General features: G+C 46.2%; 1 protein-coding gene across 1 annotated transcript; it reads left to right on the plus strand.

Moving 5' to 3' along the window:
* The first annotated feature begins 12,367 nt into the window (after positions 1-12,367).
* LOC110334175 (NUT family member 2) lies at positions 12,368-20,406 on the plus strand. The gene is made up of 7 exons (XM_021216040.1): positions 12,368-12,519; positions 14,378-15,071; positions 16,021-16,149; positions 17,279-17,418; positions 17,851-18,134; positions 18,846-18,962; positions 19,388-20,406. The coding sequence occupies exons 1-7, from the start codon at positions 12,462-12,464 to the stop codon at positions 20,153-20,155; spliced, it is 2,190 nt and encodes a 729-aa protein (XP_021071699.1). The 5' UTR covers positions 12,368-12,461; the 3' UTR covers positions 20,156-20,406.
* The last annotated feature ends 214 nt before the right edge of the window (positions 20,407-20,620 follow it).

The raw sequence follows: 20,620 nt of genomic DNA on the forward strand, positions 1-20,620 counted from the left end.
GGCACCTTCCTCTACCCCTTTTCTTCTACCCTTCCAACCCCATAACACTACATAGGAGAGAAAAACAGATAGAAAGGAAAGAGATGCCTGAATAAAGTCAGGGGTTGGGAAGGGAAGGGGGTGATATTACCATTAGACTACCTCCCGCTGACAGGGGATCGAGTTCTTTGGGGCAAGTTTGATCTTGGCCATCAGGATATCTAATTTCTTCTTTTATTTTTTTCTTCGCACATGAGTACTTAACAAACCATGACCAACAACAACCAACAACTCATCATACCTCTCAGGGGCCTATCATTTATATACCCTCTGAAAATACCCAGAATTCCAAACTTCACACAATTGCAAAAACTATCTGCATCCAGAAAAATCCCATCTCTGCTAAGCACCTGGTCAATCCCAGTCGCTGCTGTGGGCAATCTGAGGCAGCCACCATGTTCCACACACGGGATTAAAAAAACATGTTCTTATAATATTTCTATTTTTTTAATAAACCAAAACTCCAAAATTGTCACTACCGGGACTTGCTGGAGAAAAGGGGTTCAAGGAGAGTGTTAAAGAAGGAAGAGAAAGGATTATGAGGTTGAAAATGGCCAAAATATATTATATACATGTATGACAATATCAAATAAATAAAAAAACAAGTGGCAATGAATGTTGGTGAGGATGTAGTGACAAAACCTTATCCCATATGAGGAACTACCTTATGCTGTGTGAGCATTTGCACACACACACACACACACGTGTACATTTATACATACACACATGCACACATACATACATACATACATACATACAAACTGTGTGCCTAAAGGTCTATGCTTATTCAGTAGAGATGATAAAAATTATATACAAGGGATCCTTCATATTACTTAACAAAAGTTTTATAATCTAGAAGGTAGTACAATGGCAGAATTAAAATGCTTTAAAAAGTCTGTCAAAAATTTCTATCTAACAAAACTGTCATTTAGAAGTAATAGACATTCAAGATAAACAAAACTCAAAGGAGTTCATTACCACCTAGGCCTGTAAGAAATAATCACAGGTGGTCTTGCTGGGATGGGCCAGTCAGTTAAGCATTTGCCTTGTAAGTCTGAAGACCAGCATCCCATCCCTGGAACCCAAATGAGAATGCTGGGAATGGTGGTGAATACTTGTGATCCCAACAGTAGGGAGCTAGGATTAAGAGGCAGGGACCCAGGGCTGGCAGGATGGCCAGCCTCCCCTAGTGGTTAAGTTCCAGGTCAGTGAGAAACAAAGAAAGAAGACAGCTTTCCCAAGGGCAACAGTCAAAGTGTCCTTCTGATCTCCACGTGTATACACATGAATGTGCACACGTGCCTGCTTACAAAGGAATATGCAACATACCTGAATATGAGCACTCATATAGGCACACACATGAACATGAACACACATGGATAGCCACATACATGCGCAGATCAAGTACAGCAGTGTCCATTTGGAATTCCTCTCGTGTCTCTTCTCTGCATTTTTTTCCTGGCCTTCCTTGATCATTTTTGGTGGAGAGAAGCAGACCCTGGGGTTTCAGTTAACTAGATGCAGGAGTCTAATTCTGCTGTGACAATCCTGCCTGGTGGACCTTCCATTTTCTCATCCCCAGGATCCATCCCCATTCATGGGACTGGAGTGGAAGATTGGCAGGGGGTGGAGCTGTGTAGACGGAAACAATGTTCATACTTGTACTGGCTGGTTGTGTGTGTCAACTTGACACAAGCTCGAGTTATCACAGAGAAAGGAGCCTCCCTTGAGGAAAGGCCTCCATGAGATCCAGCTGTAAGGCATTTTCTCAATTAGTGATCAAGGGAGGAGGGCCCATTGTGGGTGGTGCCATACCTAGGCTGGTAGTCCTGGGTTCTATAAGAAAACAAGCTGAGCAAGCCAGGGGAAGCAAGCCAGTAAGTGACAACCCTCCATGGCCTCTGCATCAGCTCCTGCTTTCTGACCTGCTTGACTTCCAGTCCTGACTTCCTTTGGTGATGAACAGCAATGTGGAAGTGTAAGCTGAATAAACCCTTTCCTCCCCAACTTGCTTCTTGGTCATGATGTTTGTGTAGGAATAGAATCCCTTGCCACAAACCCTACCCTCCATCCCGCAGAGGTGGGGCAAAGATGACACTTACGGCAAGGCAGGGTTTGAGCAGCTTCCACAGCTTCCCGCTGTAGCTTCCTTTATTCTCTCCACAGCTCACCCCAGCTCTCTACAGCAGTTCAGCTTCTCCCCTCTGCTTCTCAGCTTCTCCTACTTTATTCTGGGATCGCCCAATTTATCCCCTTCCACCCTCTGCACTCATCTCTCATCACCCATCATCCAATCAGCATTCAGCATGCTCTATACGCGAGCCATGCACGCAGGCAGGGTGGGTGTTGATAGGCCAGTGACTCAATATCATGCTGTATGACGCTATACGTCAGGCGGGCAGTGCGTAATCACTCAGGTGCGCATAATCAGGCTTTTGGTAATCAAGCAGGGAATCACCGGGCTTGGCAGTGAACCAGGGTGGCAAGGCCGCAGCCACGGCCACACCCGCTTCCCACAAACCCTGACTAAGGCAACATGGTAAATGTGAAGGTCAGAAAGATGTCCAGAACGGAGATCTGTTGTTGATTATTTAATGGAATGCAAGGTGAAGAACTGGGGCTTTGAGGGAAAGTTTGGGGGAGCAAAATGGCTCTTGTTTGTTGTCGCAGGGTACTCTTTCTAATGGCTCCTCCTTGCCTTATGAACTAGATTTTAAATAAGAAGGTGGAGATGCTGGTTTCAGGTGGTTGAACTCTAGTCACATTTTGAACAAGGAAAGAAAATAGCAGTTTCCCCACCTCAGCCTGGGAATTCAAGTCCGTCTTCTCACTGTCACTACTGGGAGTCCTACAGGACCTGCCCCTCCCTCCTGCCCCAGAACCCTCAAAGATGGAAATTTGACACAGAAAAGTAATCTTTCTTTTTTTCAGAGTCGTCATTGAGGCAGGAGGATCATGATTTGGGGGAGAATCTGGCCTATTTGCTGAGAGCTGCATGAGCAAGTTAGATAACATTGTGAGACAAACGTTACTTGACCTATGCAGGCCATGTCACTACCCATAGTTAAATGTTAGAGAGGAGGACAGGGACATGGTTCAGTGAGTAAAGTGCTTTCTGTGCAAACGCAAGGAACAAGTTTGTGCCCTCCCAGTACCCATGTGCAGCAGCAGGTACCTATAATCCCAGTACCCTTGAGGCCTCCAGAAACAGGAGGTTCATGTAGAGATGTTGGACAGCAAATCATCAGATTGGCAAGTTCCAGGCAGAATGAGAGAACCTATCTCGAAAAGAGATCAAGAGCAATAGAGGAAGGCATTTAAAAACAACCTTTGCCTTTATACACACACACACACATGCACGCACACACAAAACTCATTTTTAAATCCATTTATAATGCTAGTGATATGGTCAATAACTGACAATTTCACTTTAAAATCTTCCTCTAGCTTCATCTACACGGAAAAGGACAAGTGGTCAGAAGCGTCTGTGTCCCAGCTTTTACGACTTTCCAGAAGTACAAACAACATCATGAAATTGTGACATGGACCAAGAGGAGCCAGGAGCTTCCACCTCCCCAGATCTGGGGTTTTAAGTCTGTGTCACCTCATGTGGCTTTCCAGTGCCAGGGATGAAACTCAGATCCCCACACTTGTGCAGTGAACACTTTACTGACTGAGCTACTAGCACCCAAGCCCTCTCTTTTCAAACTTTAAATCTCTCCACCTTACTGCCAGATCCCAACTTACCTTCCCCTCTCCAGCAAATCTGTGCAGAACACTTGGCCTTACCTGCAGTGGTAGATGAAAGCTCATTACAAGGTTCCCTCCTGCTGGGGTCAGTCTGTTGCTGCTATGTATTCAAGTTCGAAATTCTGTAACCCAAGCTCCGGTTGCCCCAAGACAAGAGAATTTTCAAGTACACCAGCTTTTGTTTGTGCAAACCTTGCTCCCCAGTTTAACTGGGGAATAAAAGCTAAAGCCTGTGATTGGCTATCTCTCTAAGTTGTGATTAGAGAAATAGGTGGGACTTCCTGAGAGGGAAAAAGGAACTCTAGAAAGAAGAGGAAGGACTTTTGAGAGGAGACATGAAGGGAGATAGACATGACTACAGGCCTGGAAGATAGAGCTAGCCACATGCAGGATGGGGCTAAGTGGTCGGGTTGAGCTAGTTAAGAGTCTGCCCAGGTAAGGCCTAAGCTTTGAAATATTAAAAGGTTTCTGTGTGTTTTGGGGGATGGGGGAAAACTAGCTAGTCAAGGGGTAACTGCTGCTGTATTCTTAATTTCCAGCACTAATTAATATAGAGAGAATATTAAATACTTTTACATCCCACTCTCTCCCAACCTCAAGGCCATAGAATGAAATGTGGAGGATGCAGAATCTGAGCACCTGAGTAATGTCACATCAACTCCAAAGTCAAAACTAAACCACCCTGAATCCTAACTGTCAAAAAAGGGCCTATTCTCTCTCCTGGATGTGCTTTGCCCAGTTTGCTTCTGCCCATGGTATGGATTCTTTATTAAAACTTTTGATGTAAATTCTAGTCTAGTAAATACTTTGTCTTGTCATTGCTGGCAAGATGCACGGGACACTCCAGTGTCCTCAGATGTGCACAAATTGCATAGGAGCTATGAATTCACACATGGCTATGTGACTAGCATTCAACATAGACATCACACATCCTTACTTCATCCCGAAACACACATGCAACCCCCCAAAACACTAAATATCCATACAATCAAAGAACAAGCACATATGTAAACTCCACCCCTCCCTAATAACATAGATAGCTTTAAAGCTACCCTGCCATCTGTCAGCCGCCTCAGCACTTGGCATCAGTTACAGACAGCATTTGGACATGGAGGACAGGAACAGCATGTGATAAAAGGTCTACACCCAAGACAGCCTTGATGAGACATTTCAATTCTAGGTAACATACAACAGCAGGGGAAGGCGTTGGGGGCCCAGTCTTTCTGTGTGTTGGGAGTGTTGTGGGAGCATGTGAGTGTGCATGTGTGTGTCCACACTGCTCATGTGCAGAGGCCATTGTGTATTATCCCATACCACTTCTTATTTTTAAGGGAGGGTCTCACTGACCCTGGAGCTCACTGAGTTGGCTAGGCCGGCTATCCAGTGAGCTCCAGAGATCATCCTGTCTCCACAGGGTCTTCAGTACTGTGATTGTAAGTGCATGCCATCATACACAACTTTTTATGGGAGAACTGAGCATCTGAGCTCCGGTCCCCATGTGTCCTAGTCACTATTCTCTTGCTGGGAAGAGACATCATGACCAAGGCAACTCATAAAAATAAAAATGTAATTGTAGGCTTAGGCTTGCTTACAGTTTCAGAGATTTAGCCCATTATCAATCAACGGGGCAGGGAGGATGGCAGGGAGCGTGATGGCATGCAGGGAGTTGCTGAAACAGTTGTGGAGATCTACATCCTGATCCATAGGCAGAGAGCTAGATGCCAGGCTCTGCATGGACCACTCCCAGTGGAACACTTCCTCCAGATAATTTTAATATAAATATGTGTAGTAAATTAATACAACTGGTTGTTTCTTTATACTATCGAATCTCTTCAATAACAACATGAAGAGATGGTGATTATTTAATCAAGCTTTATCTCACAATACCTAGGCAATCATTGATCTATTTCAATCCTCTAAACTAATCTGGCAGTGCCCCCAAGCCAAAATGTCCAAGATAATTATATTTTAGTATTGGTCTGCCTCTCTGGCCTTCAGCTGTATTTTCCCATAATGGCTCCTCTCAACCCCCTTGTGGCTGATTTCCCCCTCCTCCTCCTCCTCTTCCTCGTCCTCCTCCTTCTCTTCCTCGTCCTCCTCCTCTCTCTCTCTCTCTCTCTCTCTCTCTCTCTCACACACACACACACACACACACACAAAAATACACACACTTCCTCCCTCCCTCCCCTAGCTGGCAGAAGTCCCACCCTATTCTCTCTTCTGCCCAGCCATTAGCTGATCAACTTTTATTGACAAGGTAGAGAATAAATGGTAAGCATCGGTTACACAAACTTGAAACAAGAGATATTTGGAATAAGCTTTACAATGCCTTGTCCAGATAGCAGAGAAATCAGCATTTGAATAACACAAGGATAACCTTTACATAACACACAAAAGTATTATGCCTATGCCTTTCAATAGTGCCACTGTCTGGTGACTATACATTAAAACATGTGAACCAATTGGGGGGGGCATTCTTATTCAAACAACCATATTGCATTTTCATGACTGAGCCATCCTCCCACATTTTGACTTCTCCCCAAATAAATTGTGCACCCATTTTACCTTTAAAACCATACATGCAAATGAATATAAGGAATTCAACATAGTATCATATTCTTTGATTTTTTTTTCATTCTATGATATTTAATCAGTCTCTATGATATTTAACGGATTGGATGGTCTGCAAAGACCAGCCTCTAATACAGACAATGGGGGCTTAAAAAGAGAGAGAGAGAGAGAAGAATCCCCTAGGAATGAGGGCAGAAGCTTAAGAGAACAGCTGCTTGACAAAAGATTCTCCTCTTACTTCCCTGCCCACCTTCAGCAAACCTGTAGACCCAGAACCACACAGGTAAGCTTCCCTTCCCCCACCCATCTTCTCTGCTCACTGAGTCCTCTGGAGCAAGCCAAGCTGCTCTTCTGTAATTCACCAGCACCATGAGCTCTGATGCCAGTATGAACAGGAGCTAGACAAGTTCCATCCATTACTACTGAGCCTCCAAGTACCACAGGAGCTGAGGTTGGAGTAATCAATTCCTGAGAAACAAGTCACTGTGTGGCCCTGGGAAGGAGAAGTGAGGGCTCTCATCCAAACACAAGCTTCCGAACCTCTAATGCGAAGGGTGTTGCTGATCCCTGGGATTCTTTCAAGGCATTTTCTACCCAGGGCAAAGCAAAGGGCATTTTCCAATGCACCAATCTGTTTAGCAAGCACACTACCCTTGATCTTGATTGCAGCTTTAACTATGCCATGTTTGGTTGGCATACCACCTTAATAGCACACTTAGCATGACCTAAATTCTTTCCTCTATGCCCTACCTACAGAAGGATTTGAACAGTGTGTAATCGTTCCTCTGGATATGAAGAAAACCTTAAACATGAGCTGGAGAGACAGTTCCATGGGTATAGCTCTTGCTATACAACTGTGATGATCTTAGTTCGGGCCTAAGGAAACTCCGTAAACCTATATGCAGCAGGTTACATGTCTGTGATCCCAGCTCTCCTATGTGGAGATGAGTGGTAGAGATGGGGAAATGAGGTCCAGTCAGCAGAAAAACACCAGAAAGATCATATAACTCAAACAATGTAGAAGGTGAATACGAACACCTAGAGTTGTATTCTGACTTCCATTCCTATATACCCTCAATCACACACACACACACACACACACACACACACACACACAATCTGTATATTGGCTAAATTCTGCACAGTAACTACATACTGTGAATAAATACATACAACAATACATACAACTCTCATACACATAGACACAAAATTATTGTATATATGCCTGAATATATACAAGCATAACATATTAGTAAATATTCTGTATCTGTAAAGCACAAACTTCTGAGCTCAAGCCCCAAACATACCCATGCACACTGAAAACACACCACCGTCAGCCAAACCTAAGGCATGTGTATACACTGTGGTATGAATGCAAATGTTTCCCACAGGCTTAGATGTTTGAACACTTGGTCCTCAATTGGTGGGTGTTGCTTGGGGAGGTCAGGAGGTTCAGCCTCATCGCAGAGAGTGTGTCACTGGAGGTGGTGGACATTAAGAGTTTAGATATTATATGCCATTTCTAGTTCAGTCTCTATGGATTGTGCTTGTGGCTCAAGATGTGACTGCTCAGCTTCCTGTTCCTGCTGCTGCCACACCCACTGTGCTTTGCCTCCAGGATGGTCTCTCATCTTCCCAGAACTGTAAGCCCAAATAAACTCTTTCTTGTGCAAGCTGCCTTGGTCATGATGTTTTAAAACAGCAATGGAAAAGTTTTACATATATATATATGTAAAACTTAACATTTAAATTACAAACACAAACCACCTGTTGGCCCAGAATCAGCTCTAGTTGTTAGAAACCATTTCCTACATCATCAGTACTAACACATAACCATATTATAAACCCTAATGCAATCAATAGTTAACACACACTTGCCTGTGCAAATGTACAATCTCACCTATTCATCCAATATACACGTGTTTGCTTACTTACTCTATTATACTAAGTATTCTATTTACCATATATAAGAAGCATCATAAGACATTCATTCAAAGTGCCATGGCCCTTTAGTAAACACAGCTACCTAACTATTCCCCTCACAAAAATCTGGTCCTATAAAGAATCATAAATGCCCACAAGCCATACTAGAAAATACAAACTCTATACCTATATAACTACTCACCAGCATCAAACATTTATACAACACTTCACATGTTCAAACATCTGCCTACAACTGTACAGTCTTGTCCCCTGCAGCATGAGATGACACACTTAGAAAATCCACAAAGAAATCACTCCTCCAACTTCCAAATATAGAATCACACGAACCTGACACTACAGATGCACATATCCATTCTACCAACCCCAACTGGTCACAACCTGCCTTCACATGATAAAACACAGGAGATAAATCCTGTAGCTGTCCATGACATTCCAAATATACAAATAACCTTGCATTTTCCAACAATATTCTCCCTTTTGTGTTGCCACAGAAATATGTACAGGATTCACTGACATTGTCCATATGCAATTATTTCTTGCCCAAATAGATTTCTTCCAAAATCCACGATAAACAAAAATATTCCTACTTTCAAGGGGGAAAAAAAGATAAGGTATTCCCAAACCCAAATTACAAATACCTACCCCCAAGTCCAAGGTTATAAGCATGTACTCACATTGTCTAAATACAATAAACACTACACACTATCAAAAAAAAAAATCTTAAGTCTAACTATCTAAACTGCATCACCTACACTTTAATACACACATTAGATTCTCCCCACTCATAATCCAAAACCACAAACCCATACATTATTCTAAATGTATGTCATAAAATTATACAGGCAATACATACTCTTGAGTGTCCATGAAACCCGAGCGTACTACCACATTCATACATGAGAATAATCACCCCACAATTCTCATGTCTTCCAAACTGAAGACACACTTTTTTACCTTCACATAGTCTCAACCTTCTACACACACACAGTCACATAACTAATACAATTTAATAATAAAATAGTCTGTTATAAATTTCTTTTACCCATCTGCTTTTCATATAATGCTTTTCTTGATCATTGCCACTCAAAGTCCAAAGGGTCCTGACTAGATCCAAGACTGAATTTAAGAGACCAGTCATTCTGTTGTGAAAAAAGTCACTAACATCAAGGGCAATCAATGGCGTTACAACATGGAGGCTGGTTGATACTTCTGCTTCCATGGACGAGTTTTCTAAGTGCAGAGAGTATGACTGTCAAAAGTTCACCCATTTTCAGCATGAGAAATTTATTTAATCCTTTCTAACACTTAGCAAGCTTCCTGAGAGGGTAGGCGACAGAGAAGAGCACACTTTCAAAGTTCACACCTCATTTATTAACTTCGCCCATCTACCCCCCAACACACACATCAAAAGCCAGGCATCCTATGGAATGATGGAAAGAGAGCCTGGTATGAGCACTTGCCAATTCCAGCTTCAGGCTGGCTTCGGGAGGACACTCAAGTCACCCGGGGCCACACTGCCTGCAATACACAGGAACTAACAGCCAAGGGCAGCTACAGTGGCGATGGCGTGCTCAGGAAGTCAGGCCCGAGTTTCCATTACCTCTTTCCTGTAACGGACTCTGGACGCCGCCATATTCACCAAACGTTAAGAGGCGTGCTCGCTCCAGCATCCTCCGTGCTCACGCTAGCACGCTCGAGACCAGTTGTTTATTTATCTGTCTGAGCCGAGCGGGTGCACAACGGACGGATGCAGAGAACCAGGGGAGGCAAGGAGCTCGCGCTAGAACTCCAATAGCATGCACAGAGAGGAGCTCTCAGGTGAAGCATAGAGCTTTGCAGCAGAGGAAAGAATGCACCACGTGGGGCATCGCTGCCGCCCCCTCCCCCCGCCCTGCCTCCTCACTGAACCTGTGCTGGCCGACCCTCCTTAAAACCAGGGATTACAAACCCTCTACCCATGCACCTAACATCCTCATTTTGGATGGCATTTGTCTCCTTTGCACCTTCTAAAGAACAGCAGGTCCCCTCCCATACTTTCTGAAAGCTTCATTAAGGAACAGTTCTCGGGAAAGGGGGAGAGGGGGAAAGGGGGTGAAATTCAGACCCAGGAGACACTCTGAGATGTGTTTTACCCAGACTCTGCCTCTAGGGTCCCTCCTACAACATCCACTGTGTTCAGATCTCCTACTTCACAAGGAGAGCCCTGCCAATAAATGTCGGTTCACAAACATTTCCTGTAAAATTTGACATAATACTTTTAATTGAGACTTGAAAAGTCTGGGTCTCTCTAAACCTCTCTTACTTTCCCAAACCTCTGCAACAGCAGGGACTCTATTGACTCCTTCCAGGGATCTGAGGCTTGCAGGCAGCAGCTTCTGGGGCAGCTTCCAGGATTCTTGGTTTGCATCCCCACTGGACCATTTCCTGGCAACCCTCTTGTCACAAGCAAAATGAGAGCTCTGTACTGACCAAATGACACACAATGTTAAAATATGAACAAGCTTTGTTTAAAGGGGTGCTACAACCAAATTCCTCCCCAACACACACAGAAGGGCCCCCGCTCCTCTGCATCATCAGAAAATATCATAAATCAAATACAAATTACATATTTATTTAATTTGCCAAATTTCCAAGGACTGTACCTAGCATGAGCCACCTTACACTTGCCCAGGACAGGTATTATCCTATAATGGAGCAAAATCATCTAATGCAACGTTCTCTTTATGATAGAGTATTGAATATTTCATGCTACTAAAAACTTGCAGCTGGTGTCTTTGCATCAGATAAGTCTCAAAGATTCCCAGTGTGCAAAATTTGAACAACTCACTGCATCTGTAAAACATTTGAGTCTTTTACCCTGGGCCCTCCGTCCAACATGCATCGTGACAGCATTTCCAGTCTGCGCAAATGCAAATATAATTTGTTGAGAATGTCTTTTGCTTTAGCATCTTAACATGAACAATTGTAAGGTAATTTCTATTAGGTCAGAGATAGTCGTTTCCTGCAACCAGGAAACAGGAAACATGATTTGAAGGACACCAGCATATAAAAAAAAAAAAAAAAAAAAAAAAAAAAAAAAAAAAAAAAAAAGAACAAAACAAAACAAAACAGGAAGACGGAAGCCTCTGGTTGATGAATCCAGTATCGTATTGGAGCTAGGAGAAAGGTGGGTGCATGTCCACAGGAGTCAGTATTGGGCAATGGTAAATGGAATTCTGGCTTTGTCAAATGTACACAGGCAATGGGTTTGGATGCTTGGAAAGTCAGGGTCCCAGGAATGCCAAGCCTCTTCATCTTGGAGTGGGAGGATATATTTCTGTTTCCTGTCTCTTACATTTAATGCTACTCCCACTTACAGTCTCAGGAGGACTAGTTTGTCACAAAAGCCTACAAATTAGTTTTGTCGTAGTGACTAGATTTTTAATTCTGTTGTCAAAAATCTGCTTGCAATAAAAGGACTCAGTACTATTGATCCAAAGAGAAGTGATTTCAGCTTTGAGTCCTGTAGGCTACATACTGAGTGATGCCCTCAGGGGCTGGGGCCGCTAGCAAAAAGGGATAACAGACTATCATGGGCAGGGTACAGACATCCTAGCACTGCAGTGGTTGGACACAGAAAGACTGCTCTGTAGAGAATGATAAACACAAAGCAAGAAGAGCCTCCCAACATCATATTTTCAAATACACTGTACTCCTCCATCTTTGAATATATGTTGTAATTTGTTCAGAGTAAGTATAAACATTATAAAAATTGTTCCAGAGCCTACTCTCTGTTGAAGGGATGGAGGACTCAGGATGAAGGGAATTGAACAAGGTCTACTGAAGAAGGAATGAGGGAAGAGTTGTGAAGCCCAGGGTTCTGTGAATATGAGAAAAGAAATTAAATTTTATCTAGAGGCAAACATCACATCCACAATCACATCCAACCAGGGTGCATCATTTGAACTGACCCCAAGTTCTTATGCACCTGCTGCAACCCCTCTTGGAATGTTCCACCAGTCCTGTTTTACTTCCTGCCCCTCCCCCACTCTAGAATGTTATTTGCCACATTCTGGAGCTGTTTACTTTCAAACTTTTTTCTCAGCTGTGGCTGGCTCTTTTGAGCATCTGCCATAGATTGGTGACTCTTGGGTGTGATTTACCTGAATTTTCTCACCATGGACCCAAACAGACAGGCATGGTTACTGTCCAAACCTATAGGAATAGCTTCGGAAGGTAAGTCTGGAGTGTCAGGGTATGGGGCTTGACACCCTGACAAAGGCTATTTAAATTTGATACTAGCAATGACTGACTGGACTAAGGAGTGTGGGGGGAGAGCTCTGAACTTCTACAAGGATATCCCACTTGTAGAAGCTGTTGAACAGAGCCCACAGTGCAACTGAGTTGCCATAGGAAATACACTGCATCGGAAGAAACAACTTGGACTAGATCTTCCGGTATGGGAGGCAGGTCTCCTGAGCACAGTTCATAGGTATGGTCCAGAGAAGGATCTTAGGCAACAGCTGATCTCTGAGTCACTTCCCCCAGCTACTGGAACTTGCTCAATGAAATTATGGATCCCAGGAATTTAACTAGGCCATCCTAGACCTTAGGAGGACAGTTCAGACAAATGGCTAGGTGGGAAAGAGCTCAGTGGGGTCCTCTCTGTAGAAGCGGAGATTACTCCATCAACTGGCAGTCCAGAGTTCCACCTTCCCACTCAGGGAAGGCGTCTCCTTTACCGGGTGGTTGATGTCTTTGATTCTACAGAGGCAGAACAGTTTAGAGGGAGTCAACTAAGAAAGACGTGGGTGTTTGTTCCGATTTTGTAGACTACGTTTAAAAATATCAATTAAGAGGTGTTAACTTGGCGCTCTCTCTGCAGTCTCCTTAGCCCATCATTTAACTGTGGCAGGAAGCCTCTCTTCCCTGATGCTGCTTTGACAAGCGAACGGGGTGCGGAGTGCTGTTGGTTTCAGTGGGTTCTGAGGTGGCTGGTTTCCTTTGCCAGAGGCTTTAGAGAGAGCCATTTGTCTGGGAACACGTTCTACTACTACTGTTAAGCAGATCTAGAACGTGTGTCCCCGCCATCATGTACAGACTCTTTGGACTTCGCTCTCTTTGATGTGGTCCTTGTGAGTTCCCGCTGAACAGCAACATCTTAAGATAACTGCACCCCACTTGGCATCTGGCTCATGACTGTATCCCCTCAATCATTCTTATATATTGATGAGAGTTCACAAGATTTCACGGCCAAATTGTGACAATGCCAGAAGCTATGATAATCCCCAGAAACCTCCGGACCACTCCTCCATTCACCATTCCGTTACAGACTCCCACAGCTACTACAGGGCTTGCAAAGACAGGGTATCCAGCAACTGGGTGGGTAGCTTGCACACCAGTGCTGTGGGAACAGCTCCCAACCATGGTGGGGACCAGTGATCATCAGGCAGTGTGGGGCTGCTGAGCCTATCCTTTTGCTCTTTCCTGCGGGAGGTGTTAGGAGCGGGAGCAGCAGCATGGGTAGGGCGTGCTACGGGGTTCCCTCTGGGATTCCGGGGCACAGGCTCGGTGTTGCTTTCGGATTGTTGCGCTGGACTAGAAAGGGAGGGAGCTTTGGGGGCATGAAAGGAACACTCAGAAGGGGCCGAGGTCAACATATTTGAAACCTGCTGCCTACACAGAGGCACCTCCAGAAACTGGGCCTCCGTGACGGTGCGTGCCTTTGCCTCCGGTGAGCACCAGCACTCAGACAGTGGTCCAGGGAGAGACAAACGGATCTGTTCCATTTGTGGGAAGAGAACTAGAACACCCTTGAGTTTTCTGCCAAGAATTCCTGAAAGAGCCTCTCAGAGGAGGAAGCTGAGGGTTCTTCTCCTCAGACAGCCCAGTGATCCCCGGAATCTTGATGAATAGGGAGGAAGATCCCTGCTGAGACGATGCCCAGCCAGTTGAACTCAGCAGAGAATTGACTCAGGGACCTCTGCAAACTGTATAGTCTCCTCTCCCCGAGTTTCCACTGACTACTAGGATCAGAGAGTCATGCTCCGGTACACTTTCGATCTTCCATGCGCTCTCTCCTTTATCTTCACAGCATCTTCACTGGGACAGAACATGACTATCAACCCTGGTGCCTCCCTGCCTACATTTGCAACCTTGCCTGTTCTCCCACCTGCCCCTCAGCCAGCACCCCAGTTATTTTGGGAGCCCCCAGCACCCCTCGTGACTGCGGGCATCTCTCCCAGGAATCCTTTAGTCCTATCTGCCTTGCCTGGGATGCCTTTGGTGGCAGAAGATGGAAGCACTACCCTGACAGCCGCTGTTCCTCTGAACATTGTACAGCTCGGAACTCTAGGCCGCCCTGTCCAGCCTGTGCACAATTCCAACATTGTTCTCACTCAGGTGCCTCTCAATTGTAACGTCCCTGGGACCCAAGGTGTGGGTATGGGGTTCATGACAACACCTGCTGCAAACAACTTCATAAATGCCCGAATTGCTTCGGCGGTCCAGTCCCAAGAAGGAACATGGGTCCTGGGTCCTCGCCCTCCCACCACACAGCAAGTTGTCCAGCTGGTTCCTGTCAGGTCTCCAGTGAACTCCGCACCACCTCCCAAAGGAGCATATGGAGAGAGTGGCCCCGCCAACACCCAAGCCAACTCCCCAGAAAACTACTTGTCCAAACCAGATAGTGTCTATGGGAATTTCCGGCGCTGGCAACATATCAAGACACTGGTCCAGAGGCACCTGCCTCAGACCCCTGATGTGGCAGCTTTCTCCTGCTTCCTCATGTGAGTGCCACCTGTGGCTGGAAGGTCTTCCTGGGGCCCCAGCACCATGAGGGTGAGGTAGACAAGGAATGTGCTGAAGTTGATGGGTCCACTTGAGAAAGCCACACACTGAAGAACAGCTATGTCATATCTGAGGTCCTGCAGTCCTGGGAGCTAGGGATTGGACATAGGCCTTTGAATCCATTTGGTAATTCTTCTCCTTAATTTTTTTTTTATCTTATAGTGTGAACAGGAGTGTTTAGGGCCAACAGCACATCACAATTGGGGGGTGGGGAAAAATGCCAGACTTCAGTAAGACATGTCCATGTGTCCCCTACCTCATTATTCTGGGGAATATCCCTTAGGTCAGAAAGGCACTGGACCTGTTCTGGGGAGATCTTTGGGGTCCTTGATCCATTTCGATCCTCAGCAGGCATTTGCACCATTGACCCAGTTAACCTTAGGTTCCAGATCTTTCTGGGCATTTTGCCAGCCAGCTCAGCTACACCACCAGGTAGACTAGCTGATTGAAACCACAGACCCTATATTCTCATGGTTCTGGACATTAGAGACCCAGGCAGGGCATAGAAGAAACAGCTCTGGTGAAGGGTCCCTGGCTGTCTCACTGGAAAGCACTCTCCCATCCGAGGGAATCACGCATAATGACCTATGCCTGGCTATCATTCAAGGTCCCATTTCTAATGAATTTTACTTTTATTCTGTCATCCATACTTCCATGTTGGGATCCTAGACCCCATTCATTCTCCCCTACACAGTGATAACATGGAGAATTCACATGGCAGCCAGAGAAATAGGCACACATCTTTATGTTGATGTTTGCTGCATGGTTAAAGGGCTCCTGGAGGCTAAGACTCTACATTGGTACAAGGATGTAGATATGACTGGGCTGAGCCTGCTGGGGCTGGAGTATAAACTGATCATTAGATTGAATGGTCCTAATGAATTACAGTCCAGTGCTTCGGTCCCTGGCCCGGAGGAAACCCACCATGAATGTGGAGGAGGGCCTGTGGAGGGGTCTGCAGGAATGGCAGTGTTCAAGCAACTATGACCGGATGATCTTCTTTGAGATGGCAGAAAAGTGAGTCAGGGAGTCTTAAAGGAAGGTAAATGGGTAGCTGTTTAGATGTGGATGGGTCTGGTGAGTCAGGCATCTGGAAGAGGGTATGTGTTGGGGCAGGGGTGTGTAGGGGGGTGGGCTCTGCTCAGTTAGAGCTGGGTCTGGTGAGCTTGTCGCCCACACCCTGCCAGGAGGGTGATCTTGCTGTCCAGGGGGCTGTTCTCACCTCCTGTACGGCTGCTTTATCTGCTCCATGGTCCCAGCAGCTCATGGGTCTTGAGTATCTATCCCTGCCTTTCGGTTGAGGTTCAAGGTGGGAGAGGTGGGCCCATTCCAGCCCCAGGGCACTGAAATATTGTTGGCTCCAAGTGTTCTCCCATATGAGTTCAAGACATATCACCTTCAGCAATATCCCCTCTCACAGATCTTTAGAGAAAACTGTTCTGGCTCACCCCAGGCCACTGCAGTTTCCCTGCACCTAGGGTCTCCTCTAGCACTGTGGGATGTGCAAAGGCAACATACTCAGCAAGTCTTAATGCCAGCTACCTGACAGTTGAGCCACCACCTTTTGACAGTAGAGACCACTGTGTCTCAAGAGAGTTGCTTCAGTTGATCCTAATGTATCACAGTGGGTAAGACACAGAAGAGAAAGATGCCTCTTAGACACTCTGAGGACATGTCTCTGCTCTTTCTGCCGTTGCCCTCATGCACACAAGTCAACAAACAGCTCTCAATGGGAAGCATCCATACCGCTCAGCTTCCCTTCTGCTTTCTCCTGACATCTCCTGGGCCCTGTCTCCCAGGTCATCCCAGCTTTCCCAGTCTCAGCTTCAGCATCTCTGCATCTGGTCCAAGATTCCTGATATACTCCATCAGTTATATCTGTGGCCATCTTGCCAGTTAGCTCTTTTATGTGACTCTAGGCAAGGTCAAGATGGGACTTAAGGAGGAGTCGCATGAAAGCCCGGCTTGTGACACCTCCAACTTGTTTGATTCCCTGAAAGTATAAAGGGACCTAAGGTTCCCAAGAGCTGTGGTTATGTCACAAGATCAGCAACTTCATGGGACTGTACCAGACTATCTCAAGACCCTGTGCACATTACCATCATCATAATCTCCCATGCTGGGCCCTGACCTTCCTCATCCCTAGGTTCACAGAATTTGAGAGTGCAGAAGAGATGGAGAATTCAAGGCTAGAGGTAATGAGAAGCATCCAGTACCAAGTTGTTGCAACCACACCAAGGCAAGATCCTCCAAGGCTCCCGGCTCCTGAGGTGGCTAAGGAACCAGGTAGGGTTCACACACCTTTAGGTTTCTAGGCAGAGGCCAAATCAGTAAAAGTAGACTTCTATCCCACACATACGCTTCTTCCTTCTGGTGGGGTTATTTGCTATGTAGCCTGGGGTACCTTGCAGCTCTTGGTTTTGAACTGAGTAGTCATTGACATGGCCATGATCATTGCTCCTCTGCTGTCACCTCCATAAGGATTCAAATACCATGTGATCAGAATCTGGGCACTGAAATATTAGTGGCTCCAAATGTTCTCCCATGGGAGCTCAAGATATATTACCTCTTGCAATGTCCCCTCTCATAGATCTTCAGAGAAAACTGCTTTGGATCACCCTAGGCCATTTTAGTTCCCCTGAACTCTATGCCCTGCATGGTTTGTCTGGGGTGGCAGTGGTCCCCATCCATGTCGCCTCATGCTTGCCTACCTCCTAGAGTGCACTTCCATGAAGACTGTCCACCAGACTGGCCCCGCCCACCTCCCAGAGCTCAGACCCCAGCAGTTATGGAAGACTGAGATGCCCATGGAAATTCCACCTGAAGCTGTGCACGAGTACATGGATATCATGGACTGGCTGGAGTCATTCATGGGAGAGGCCAAGGGAAAGGAGGAAGATGAGAACAGTGGACCAGAGCAGGAAGGAGATGACTTATACTCAGACGCAGGACTCCTGAGCTACATTGATGAACTGTGCTCACAGAAACACTTTGTTGAGCAAGTGAGCTACATTTGGAGCCCTGGTGTGGGCCAGATTCTGAGTTTGGCATCCTAGCCTTTGTTAATGAGCCTGCTTTCCCTAACTGTAGAGCTCTCTCTCTCTAGTCCTCCCCCCTCTCTTCCTCCCCCAACCCCTGTGTGCGTGTGTGTGCATGTGTATATGTGTGTATGTGTGTGAGCACATATGTGTGCATGTGTATATGTGTATATGCGCATATATGTGTGTGTATGTCCGTATGTATATGTCTGTGTGTGGGCACGTCTGTGTGAATGTGTGTGTGTGTGTGCATATTTGTGTGTGTGGACATGTGTATGCATATTTGTGTGTGTGCGCGTGCATGTGTGTGTGTCCGAGTCTGTGTGTATATGTGTGCATGTACATGTATATGTATGTATGTATCTGTATATGCGTGTGTGCCTGTATGTGCATGTGTATGTGTGTGTGTGCATGTGTGTGTGCATGTGTGTGTATGTGTCTGTGTATGTGTGTGTGCACACATATGTGGGTGTGCATGTGTGTGTATATGTGTGCCCATGTATGCATGTGTGCATGTAATGTATGGATGTGTGTGTGTGTGCATATATGTGTGCACGTGTATGTGAATGTTGGTTGCCATCATGAGTTGTCACCAACATAGGACAAGATTGAGGTCCCCTTGGCTTGGGGGGTTCCCTGCCCCTGGCACTCAGGTCCTTTTGCTTCTGTTTACAGGTGGAGGCCATAATCAACCCCCAGTTTGTGGCAGAAATCCTATCTACCAAACCAGAAATGGACATACTGGCTCTCGCCAAGGAGCTGGAGCATGAGGAAGAACTCATTGTTGACCAGGTAGACAGGGAAGGTGAATGCCAGAGACAGTGGGGAAGGGGCAATAGGTAGAGAAGAGGCAAGCAGACACCATATACACAAGATACAGAGAGACATTAGGTCAACTAGACAGGGAAGGAAGGATCCCCAAATGAAGTGGGACACTGAGGGACACCAGGTGAACAGGGAGAAGACCACGCTCATAAGACCCATGTGACCTTGATTCACCAAGACATCCTGCCTTGGGCTTCACCCAGAAGGGGATGCAGGTATAGACATGACAGAGCGAGGTACACAGCTGCAAGGAACCAAGCATGTCAGCCTCCATAGCCTGTCTCTGACACTTAGATAGTTGACTATTCCTTTGGCTAACTCCACCCAAATGCATTGCCTCCTCTGGTCCTTCCAGCTTGTGCTGGGTCTTATGTACCTATTTCCTTCTGCAGCTGCTGGAGAAGCCCTGCCTGTCTTTGAAGAAGAAAGGAGTCGAGAGAGCACCCACAAATCCTGGTGCCCCTCAGATACCCGCCAGTACTTCTGTACCGTCTGACTGCCAAGATGCAGAGAGAGATGAGCATGGTGTCCAAAGAGGAGCCAGTGCACAGACTGGTTCCTCACAAATGGCTTCCTTAGACCAGCAGTGTCTTGGAGTCACCAGTGCAGAAATATGGGGGCCTAAGCCTGCTACGGTCCTCCCAAGTAATCAAAGTTCACCCTCACTGGTAGACGTCGAATACACTGGTATTCCCTGTGGCAGAGGAACATATAACCAGAGCCCAGGATCCAGATGTGCAAGGAGCTTCAGAGTAGCTTCTGCTGTTGAGGACCTCCACAGGTCACTGGCCAGAACCACTGAGGACAAGGAGGAGCTCCACAGCCTGTCCTTCCTCCTGGCCTCCCAGTACAGGCTGGTGCCCTGGAGAGTACCTCACCAAGTGTGCCCCTACGCAGATCTCTCCGACTCTGAGAGTATCCCCAGACCGTGCCCAAAGTTAAGGGGCCTTAGCACTGATCCGTGTCCCATTGCCAAGTCAAAGAAGCGAGCTCTCTTTGGAAGCTTGGTTCCAATGGCTAAGAGGCCTAACTTAGGCCCTGGTCATGGGGTGTCTGAAGGGCCACTCTCAGCTCTGGAGTTGGCTCACCTCTCACAGCCTCAGAAGAGGAAGCATGAGCCACTAGGTACCCATAAGAGGAAGCGGAAGAAGAGGCATTGAGCCTCCTGGGTGATATCCCCTTAAAGTGGGCAGAGATTTCACCCTGCCTCGAAACCTAAAACCCCAGAGTGAGGGGAAAAAAACAACAACAGCTCTTGCTCAATCAGGACTGATCCAGCGGCTGCTAAGGGTGGATCTAGAAGGTTAGAGGCACTGGGAAATAAACACAGGGATGAGGGGTGGGGAAGGGGTTAGGAGGGTGAGATCACTTTAGAAGTTTTTAAGTTATGGAAATAAAGGTAGCTTCATTGAAAATGGTGTCAGAGCTGCTACTTTTTATTCTGATGCCTGTGCTGTTACATGGAGTGAGAAGATGTTGAGGGGAAGACCTGGACATGCTGTGCTCTGAGGTGCTCTAAATTTACTTACTGATCTAGGGAGAGTGCACACTAACAGCTCCAGCTCCTGGGATCCTACCCTCGTCCTCTCACAAAGCCTGTCTGGTTACAGGGACTACTTAGAGCA

This window comes from Mus pahari, chromosome 16 (genome assembly GCF_900095145.1).
Source record: "Mus pahari chromosome 16, PAHARI_EIJ_v1.1, whole genome shotgun sequence".
NCBI classification, from domain to species: Eukaryota; Metazoa; Chordata; class Mammalia; order Rodentia; family Muridae; genus Mus; species Mus pahari.

Bases quoted from the DNA above. Each gene is read 5' to 3' on its own strand.
- LOC110334175 (XM_021216040.1), top strand. From the start codon at position 12,462: ATGGACCCAAACAGACAGGCATGGTTACTGTCCAAACCTATAGGAATA. The intron at 12,520-14,377 runs GTAAGTCTGGAG...TTATCTTCACAG, and splicing joins TATAGGAATAGCTTCGGAAG to CATCTTCACTGGGACAGAAC. The intron at 15,072-16,020 runs GTGAGTGCCACC...AATGAATTACAG, and splicing joins GCTTTCTCCTGCTTCCTCAT to TCCAGTGCTTCGGTCCCTGG.